The 9121-nt window shown below is 37.2% G+C and overlaps 1 protein-coding gene across 2 annotated transcripts; it reads right to left on the reverse strand.

The window, feature by feature from the left end:
• Positions 1-952: 952 nt before the first annotated feature.
• On the reverse strand, positions 953-8919 carry LOC107820791 (putative E3 ubiquitin-protein ligase LIN-1). 2 transcript variants are annotated; one of them, XM_075226508.1, is made up of 17 exons: positions 8736-8919; positions 6523-7492; positions 6297-6357; positions 5809-6180; positions 5658-5725; positions 4300-5568; positions 4003-4147; positions 3667-3924; positions 3268-3577; positions 3058-3182; positions 2853-2972; positions 2635-2766; positions 2145-2267; positions 1886-1996; positions 1574-1717; positions 1224-1475; positions 953-1142 (listed from the first exon to the last, which is right to left on the reverse strand). In XM_075226508.1, exons 2-17 carry the CDS (start codon positions 7458-7460, stop codon positions 1125-1127), a joined length of 4446 nt encoding a protein of 1481 aa, XP_075082609.1. In that variant the 5' UTR covers positions 7461-7492; positions 8736-8919; the 3' UTR covers positions 953-1124. The 2 variants fall into 2 exon arrangements, with proteins under 2 accessions (XP_075082609.1, XP_016502618.2); XM_016647132.2 differs by having other exon boundaries at positions 4300-5583.
• Positions 8920-9121: the final 202 nt, after the last annotated feature.

Below are 9121 nucleotides of genomic sequence, written 5' to 3' on the forward strand. Positions count from 1 at the left end.
AGGTAATATCGACCGATACAGGTCCCGGACATCGATGCCCAAAAGTGATCACCTAGCTCGAAACCAAGGTCGGGGTTCCGATCCGATAACCGAGCTCGAGTCGGTATCGAGTTCACAGACAAAAGTTGTTACAACCGCACCAAAGGAGAGAATCTCTGCGGGAATTAAGGAGGAGACACACCATCATGGGTCCTCCACTAGTAATATTTATTCCATCATATTGCTATAGATAGAGTAGTGATCCTTAGCTATAAAAATGGAGAGTTTGTAATAGAAGATATTTTTTTTTGGCTGGGATTAAGAATTCATTGTGTTTACTTTTCTAAAGCTCACTAAATATCTTTGTTCATCATCTTCCATTTTTGCACCATAAATACGTGTATTGTTATTTTCAGATCAAAGGAATCTACTTGCCCTTAAAACCATACATAAATTCAACGTTATCCGATTTTTCGGGTAAACAGCTATAAACGCCTTACTTGTCATATGCGCCAACTTGTATATGAAGGAGATGTTCAACAAGCTCCACCTGATAGTTCTATTGTCACAACTCATCATCATAGGTGTTACTCTGAAGGAAATCAGAATAATGCCTTAGATGGTTATTGGGATTATAATTTCTTTGTTGGATGTGCTGCTAATTGCACTGTTCCTCCATTATAATAATATTTGAGAAATGAAAAGGAAAACATTATGTATCTCTTCTACTTTCATATTCTTCTTTGTTTCTCCTCTAATATTCATTTGGTATTTGGAATCTCACTGGCTCGATTAACTTAGACTAAGGGGGATTGCTCCATACTAGGAGTTTTTCCATTCCTTGGCGCGATAACCCCCCTTGTTAATTTAAAAAGTGGGTTTCATTTCTGGCAAAATTCACCCTCTACATTTTATTTGTTATCTTGTTCCTATCGATGTAACCTTTTATCTATTATATATAACACTATGTAGCTTCTGGGTAATTTTCTTTACATTGCTTGCTACATTTTAGTAAAATATGTAAAAGTTAGGTACATGAAGTATTACATCGAATATAAAGAATTAAGAAAAGGTATTCAAAATTACTCAAAATTGTCACTTTTCCAGTTCCAAGTGGATCTGCACCAAAGCAATTTTCCTTTCTTTTAATCCAAACGCCAAGCCTGCAATCAGCAATGTAATGATGAGTCACTAGCAATTGATAGAAATACCCTTAAATATAGCGAAAGAGATGTGCATTTAACCTGAATTTTTCCATCAGTAGAACCAGCAAATATCATTTCACCATCTTTATCCACAGCTAAAGATGTAATTTTAGTCTGTCCGCCACTTTTCATCTTAATGGAAGTGATCTTTGTAACTCTTTCTTGCAGCCATACCTCTATGGTGCCAGATTTTGTGGCAGAAAATATGAAATCGTTGTTTACTGCTAGTCGTTGGATGTCTGAACAGGTTGAAAGTGATCCAATGACTGCCTTGCTAGGGAGAGAAAATACCTTTACGAGCATGTTTGTTAGACAAGAAACAGAAATCATGTCATCCTCACATGTTTTTACGTTGAATAAAATAGTGATGAATAAGAAAATGTGTATACCTTTCCGGATATTCCATCAACTAAGGAACCACCAGCAAACACAACATTTTTTTGAATTTGGAGGGAATAGATATTCTGTTTTCCCAACAACTTCTTGGCACCAGCATAAAATGCTGTTGATGTTTGAGAGCTTAAATCAACTTCCTGCCATTAGTTTGTTATGCTTATTAAATTTGATCGAAAATTGGCAATCTTTGCTTTCACTGTCATGTCATTTGTCTCAATCAAGAATGTGAGATCAACAGTGAAATGGAGGTAGTTTTTCTGTTCTTGTTGCTATATAATCAACCCCTGAAAAGTACAAAGTATTACCTGGATACTATAACCTGTGCATCCGCAATAAAGTTTATCGCCCATAATGGCAAGGCACTTGACATATTTTTGGAAGTTTACATGCTTGGGAACCCCTGACCAAGTATAAACCTGCCGAGTTTGAAGTCTGGTGAGTCATTTGTACCAGGCCAAAAGTCTCATCAATATGATGTTATTTGTTTTACAGGAAAACATTAATGCATGGTTGTCTTAAAATGAACACATCTCATGTGATTTAAAAGAAATCCAGAGTGCTGACCTTAACTCCTGTCGCTTGAGATGCGAAGCATGCAAAATGAGTGTTAGCTATCAACTCAAGCACAGGCTCTTTCACATCATGAACCTGAAGACAGTGGATTTCCTCTTGATTGATTGCCCAAACCTGCAAAAAATTTCAGGAAATGATGTCAAAGATAATGAAGCCTTTAACTAGAAATCAGCAAATTGAGATAATATTATGTTCTTAGAGATCGTTGCAAAAGGTTTCCTCAGCTTAGTATTGTTAAAATCCATAGTTGACCTCTGGTTCTTCCTTTAATAGAGAAACATTACAAGGCTATGTTATTTGCTTTCTGCCTCCTCCAGCAATTGATTCAACAATTAAGCATTTCTTCATAACTTCTCTTCTACTTTGTACCATACAGATTGGCCTTGAATGCAGGTGATATTTATAGATAAAGGTGAAGCAGCACTTATTTTCTACTTATATCGAATTACAGTCATGTCTTCTCTACGTACTTCATCCTTACCCGGATTGTTCTGTCCAAGGAACCGCTATACAGTTTCTCATATGAAGATGAAACATAAAGGCATGTAACAGCCTTTGTGTGCTCACGCGTTTCATGAATTAACCGAGGCGCTCTTTTTCCAGTTTCCCAGACCTTAAAGCAGAAAGCTCCACATGTTAGATTTAAAAAGAAAATAGCAGAAAAGAGGAATTAGAGCTGCTTATTAGGAAGGCCCTTACCTTAATGGTTCCATCAGAATGACTGCTAATGAGCCGACCCCTTATGTGGAGCAGACAAAGAACTTCTCCATTCATTGACACATCCACCTCAGGACATTCAGAATAGCACCATAATTCTGCCTGCAGTTCTAACTATTAGGACCTTTAAAAGTTGCATTTCCTTATGCAGCTATTAATTATACCTATTAGCGTAGAAAACACTTACAGCATCAATACATGGCAAGTTCATCAGGGTTTTCATTATATCACTGACCACTACAGAGTACTTTTTAAGTTTCCTCAAGCTTTTGCATAAACATTTGGCATATATTCCCAGTTCGCTGAGTGCACCTTATAACATAAAGACCAACCGCCAGTTATGAGTAAAATCTTAATATCCTGTTTACATACTTCTAGGTAGACAATCCAGCCTTACCTAAATCAGTAATAAAGCCTCTCAAAGCAAGAGCTGCCAAGATCTTCTCCTCGATATTCTTTGTCGACTGGAGCATCTGTATAAATTGCTCGAGCAAGGACTTACGAGCAACATCTCGAATTCCAGTATCGGGAAAATTATAGAGCATGTGAATTAGCCATGTGGCTACAATAAAGGAAGATTTTGCTATCTCCATTGAGGTGCTCTTAAGGCATTTCTCTAAAGCTCTGAATACTAATCCTTTCTCATGGTTGCAAAGAACAAAAGCTGTTCTATTTTCCCAAGAACTCAGCGCTTTTTCTTCCTCTTCCTATAAACCATGGTTTAGTTCAGATTACTACTTGCACAGATTACAAAAATATAAGCCGTAAAACAACTAATAGCTGAAGAACTTCATACCATTATATTGGTGGTGTCATTTTCACCTGCTTTTTGCCTCTCTTCTTTCATCGTGGCATTATAACGCTGATTAAATCCCGCAATCTTGAGCAGCCGAGCTTCAAGAAAGGACTTACCAGAGTTAGTTAGATGCCCAGAAAGAGATAACAAGGCATCAAGAGCCCTGAGCTGAGATGCGGGGAAGTCCTTTTTGTGAAGTGCTTCAATCAATGCCTCTATTGATTCTTCCCGGTATATGCTCATTTTTCGAGGCTCAACCTGAATCAAATGTTTCTTATGAATTTTCATTCAAACATAGAATGGCTGAAAAATATTTCAAAATCAACTTGAACAGACCAGAAGGTCAAGCTGCAGAAGAAGAGGAGCAATGGTAGATTTCTGCTCCACTGAAGCCATCTGTAGAGAGACAAGAAGAGTGTGCATTGTACTAAATGCTCCCTCGTCCTTAATTATCTGCAGAATCTGGTTGCACAATGTTCTCCTGGAATACAGTAAAAAGAACAAACATCTCTCATGAGTCCAAATCTAGACGGATCACTTTAGGATAATATAACCAAGTGAAAGGTGATTTTAGTGAAAGGTGATTTTAAAGACTTAAATTTGAAAGAGCAAAGTCATGTTTGTTTTGAATACCTGCTTAATAAAACTAACTCATAAAGAAGTTCTATGCATGTGGCTTTCACGCTATCACTTCCAGTGTGAATTAACTCAAGAACAGGAGACAACTCAATTCTACTAGCTACTGTATTTCTGCAACTCGTATCAGCCCGAATACAGCATAAAAGTATGCATACAATGGACTCTCTTCCATTTTCATGTTCTAGGCACTTGAGCAAGGCAAGAATACCATTTCCTGATATAATCTGCATAGCATTGAATGATTGATCGCTCTCACCTCCTCCAGTAATAATTTGCTCGAGCAACACAACAGAGGCATCCTTTGGTCCGATTGTGAACTGAAAATCACTAAAATCCTCACTTCTGTTTGAGATAATCTGAGTAAGAGAGGGTACAAAATTATGAGCCGAAAGTTGAGAGAATGATGGCCTGAGTAGGTAAATAAGAACCGCTGCTTCAGCAAGACCATCTTTTAATAAAGTAGCTAGGCATTCAAAATCCGAGTCCACGCTTGTGAGGATCTCACCAACACTATCCTCTGCATATAATAGCTCGGACAAAATATAAATTGTCGTCCTTAAAACTTCCCTCTTTTGGGAAGCTGATAATACCTCTACAAATCCGTTCACTATTGTTGGTGCAGATAAGTAGGAGTGAACTCCTTGAGATTCAAGTTTCGAGTCACCCCATATCTTTGCTATAGTCAATATGGCATGTTCACATTCTTGTAAGTCCTCTGAAGTGCATAGACATGAAACATAAGGTTTTAAGCCGTTGATAATTGCTTCAGTTGCTGCTTGAGAAATTACACTTGTAGGTGACATAGATACAGCTGCTCGCATAAATCTTCGTGATCTTTGTTCCATGATTTCCTCTATCCGCCTATGATTGGGATGATTAAATGTCGGAGATGGAGTAGATTCAGATGACCTCTCTCTTGAAGAGGGAATGCTTAAATAACTTCTTGGTGTTTCAGAGTAAGAAAAATCCTGTGCTAGGTCAGGGTGCTGTTCTCTCCAAGAGGTTATCAGTCTCTTTAGGACATAGTTTGCTTTAGGAAGAGTAGAAGCAGATAAAGACTGCCTTGTAATGGGGCATGTTGTATTGCCTCTATTCATCCATTCTTGGATGGCTTTCCTTTCATATGTTTGACCGGTTTCAAGGGTGACAGGATCATTAAATATTTGTCCAGTTATCGGACAGACAAAATCTTTAGGTGGCCTTGATGGAGCAGTCGACTTATCCGACAATGGGAGAGAAATGCAGCTGTGACTTCCTTCATCACTATAAATCGGAGAGCTGTCATTGTTTGAAGAGATTTAGAAAATTTCGATCACCTCCAATATCAGAAAGTGACTTGTATCGAGACGTACCCTTTTTCTATGGATTGACTAAGGCTCCGCCTTTGGGCATTTCTTTTCCTTACAGTTTCATGCTGCTCCTGCATGTGTAAACAACAGTCAGAGCAGTCTATAGATTCAAAGTTAAAACAAACATCACATAAGTTGGGGTTCTGAAACGTACTGTCCTTTCTTCATCCGAGTCTGCTGAGCTAATTTTTAACTCTTGGGATGAATGCAAAGAAATAGAACTTGAGGTGTCCTTAACACGTCCAGACAAGAGGCGTAACACAGGTACACCTTTCTTCGAGGGAGTATCTGATCCTTTTGGTGAAGGAGCTTTAGGGGACTCCAGTTTAGGGAAGTCCATTGAAGGGAAGGACTTAGGAGATTGTCTTTGGTTTGTATTAATTTGCTTGACTTTGGACCTGGCTTCTACATCCTTATTCACTCCACTACAATAGGATGAATTGTTTTCTTGATTCCTTTTATTCGATGTAGTGTATACATGAGGCTCGGGGTCATAATCTTCTTCATCCACCTCAGGTATTCCTTTCTGAATATGACAAGAAAGAGCAGTACTTTACTTTAATAAACACACTAGTGCAAATTATCACTGATTCATATTGTAACAAGATGTATGTAGTAAACTTAAGGGTACAAAAAACTAACTAGTGGATCCCAAGTCGTGGAGTCCTCCTGATTCTCAGACGACGAAGAAGCCATTTTCAATCTGCTAAAGTCCGAAGGATTAGTGAAACAAGTTTTGACACTCTCTTTTTACAGTTTCATTAGTCATAACGAATTCTTAAACATGGAAAGCCATAATGGCAGTACAAAAGAACTGTGGTGGGTGAACTAACAATTTATTCAGTGATTACTAGTTAATGAACCTGACCTTGAGGCTCCATTTGCATTCTCCTTGACTCTCAGAATAGGAGTAAACCCGGCACTCTTAGGCAATATTGGGCCAAATTTGACATAATCAGGAATTGACCGGCATACTTCATGCAATGGAGTCATCGGTGGCTCTGCGATTGGCAACAGAGGAATTGCCTTCTTTGAAGTTGCAGAATCATAGTTTATACAGTCCTTATAGTATTTTGCATAAAGCCTTGTGTTCTCATCCAATGACTGTCCATAAAGCTGCTCGACTTTCTGCATTTTCTCAGCTTGATCAGGCCTTACAGAAAATATCAAAGATTCATTAAAATCATGATCAAAATCCATAGTGAAAGACAAGTCACTTGAATCAGGAATAACATCCATCACTATCCGATGTCTCTCCTCTGAGTACCACCCGACGATGGAGCTCATGTGTGGAACAAACAAACTTTTCCATAGCTCAGGTGCAAAATCTATCCGCGAGAAGAAAGGGTCAACAGTAAACATCTCCAAGATATGAAGTACTGCATTGTGAACATTATTTCTCAACTTCCATAAGTAAGAAAGGTTTAAATGAGCCCAAGCAGAGAGATAGAAATTAGGGACCCCTGCAGTTTTCTGATTAGAATCCAACATTGCACAAACTTGCAGCATTTTTTCGGCGTAGTCTAGTCTAGCCATCTTAGTTTCAATGTTTGATGTGTTGATTGCTTCTTCAAGGGCATCAATTCCCCAGTCCAAATTGGCTAAAACTGCTTGATCAGAGTATCGAACTTCTGTGTCTTTATCAGAGTTCCCATCTTCAGCTGCTAACCTCTCAGCACATTGTTCTTTATGCAAGGTTCTTTGTTCTTTATCAATAAGCCTATCTTGAATGAAACTACCAACAGCTGTGATCAAGGACCTAACTATGTCTTCTTGATCCATTTCAAACATGTAATTTCCAGCCATTTTTCGTCCAAAGTAGAGCTCAATAATCAAACCTATAGTCACAGTTCAAGGCTTCAATTCAATTTAACTCCATTAAGATACTTCAACTTAAAAGGGAAACAAAAAGAGTCAAATGTGATAATATCAGAAGCATGCGAATTGAGAAAGCTAAATGAATAAAGAGTAAAGATTTTATCAAGTTCACGAAGACAGACAGCCCAACCACATTCAGGAATAATGTCAAACAACTTGAATTCAGAAAGCGAATAGGATTTAAGTGTTTGTAGAGCAAAATTAGCCAATTCTATACTAGAAATACTTCAAATATAATGTAAACTGAAAAAGACTATATGAAGGTTAGGACCATTGTCTTGTCATGCTGTACAAATCTACAATAACAATGTACATTTAAACTATTTAATGGAGTGGAATAATGGTAATGAATTGGTAAAGGTTATTTTCTAAATGGTTCAGAAATGGTTCTCCGGTGGAAAAAAGAAGGAAAACATGAAATATTCCTATTTAATCTCTTTACATACAGTGTGAATAAAATTGAAAATCCAATTTGAAATCACCAAATAATAGGAGGAGTAATTCAAGACCACTACAAATTCCTTCAAACACTTCACACAACTGATGTAAGCAAGTGAAATTCATTTCAAGTTGTTTATAGGAGAAGTAAAAGTTCTGTTCTTGTTTCTTTAAGTTTTATTTTTATGCTCAACGAACTAACGGTTGAGGAGTCAGATTATCTTAACAAGTGAAGAGCGAGCTGGAGTAATGTGGCCTAATATATTCATTAGTGAGCCTGGATATAATAGAGGTTACGGGTTAAAAAGTGGGAGTCGTGTCTTAGGCTAAATTAAAATACTTAATATTTTGAACATATATATTATGATGGAATTATCTAATCAAAGTGTTAATTATATATGCAAATCTCTAGCTAGCTAGCGCTGTTAAATCAAGAATTCGAAGTTAAGGTTCAACGACAACAACTCGTTAAATTTTGTCATTGCTAGCTCATTCAGCTATACTTTCTTCTCGCTCTCATCCAAAAATATTAATTCAAATTATCAGTAGACTTTTCTTTAACAAAAAAAAAAAAGAAAAAAAAAGTAGGGAACTTTTAAACCATTATAAATTTCAAAGTTATCTCCATTGATAGAAGACGGGATAGTAGGAAAATTAAAGCCATATAGAAACTGGCACTGAGTATCACATAAGATAACGTGGAAATTGATTAAACAAGAATTTCATTTTCGTGTGTGTGTGTGAGAGAGAGAGAGAGAGAAATACTTGAGTTGGCGAAGCCAAAGGGTAATTTGATCAGATCAATCGAAAGAAATTCATGCAAGAAACCTTGCTAAAGAAGCTAAGAAGATTTATATTTTCATCATATGGGTCTTATAAACTCTTTCAAAAAAAGCCAATTCCACAGCACAGCAAATCTACAACCAGAAATTTAGAGAGACAGAAAGCCAATCCAGATTAATAGAGAAATAATATTTATAGCAGCCGGCCGGCTTCCTTTTCTTGATGACAACATAGCTACGTATTAGTTTAATGATTGTTCGTTTTGGCTGATAAGACAAAAAGGTATCTAATGTATTTGGTTATTTTCGTTTGAATTGTACCTTCGCTTTTAACTATTCCACGGCTTCCGCTGTTACCTGTTCAACTCT

This window comes from Nicotiana tabacum, chromosome 12 (genome assembly GCF_000715075.1).
Source record: "Nicotiana tabacum cultivar K326 chromosome 12, ASM71507v2, whole genome shotgun sequence".
NCBI lineage: Eukaryota > Viridiplantae > Streptophyta > Magnoliopsida > Solanales > Solanaceae > Nicotiana > Nicotiana tabacum.

Bases quoted from the DNA above. Each gene is read 5' to 3' on its own strand.
- LOC107820791 (XM_016647132.2), bottom strand. From the start codon at position 7,460: ATGGCTGGAAATTACATGTTTGAAATGGATCAAGAAGACATAGTTAGG. The intron at 6,358-6,522 runs GTCAGGTTCATT...GGACTTTAGCAG, and splicing joins AATGCAAATGGAGCCTCAAG to ATTGAAAATGGCTTCTTCGT. The intron at 1,997-2,144 runs GTCAGCACTCTG...CAAACTCGGCAG, and splicing joins CTCAAGCGACAGGAGTTAAG to GTTTATACTTGGTCAGGGGT.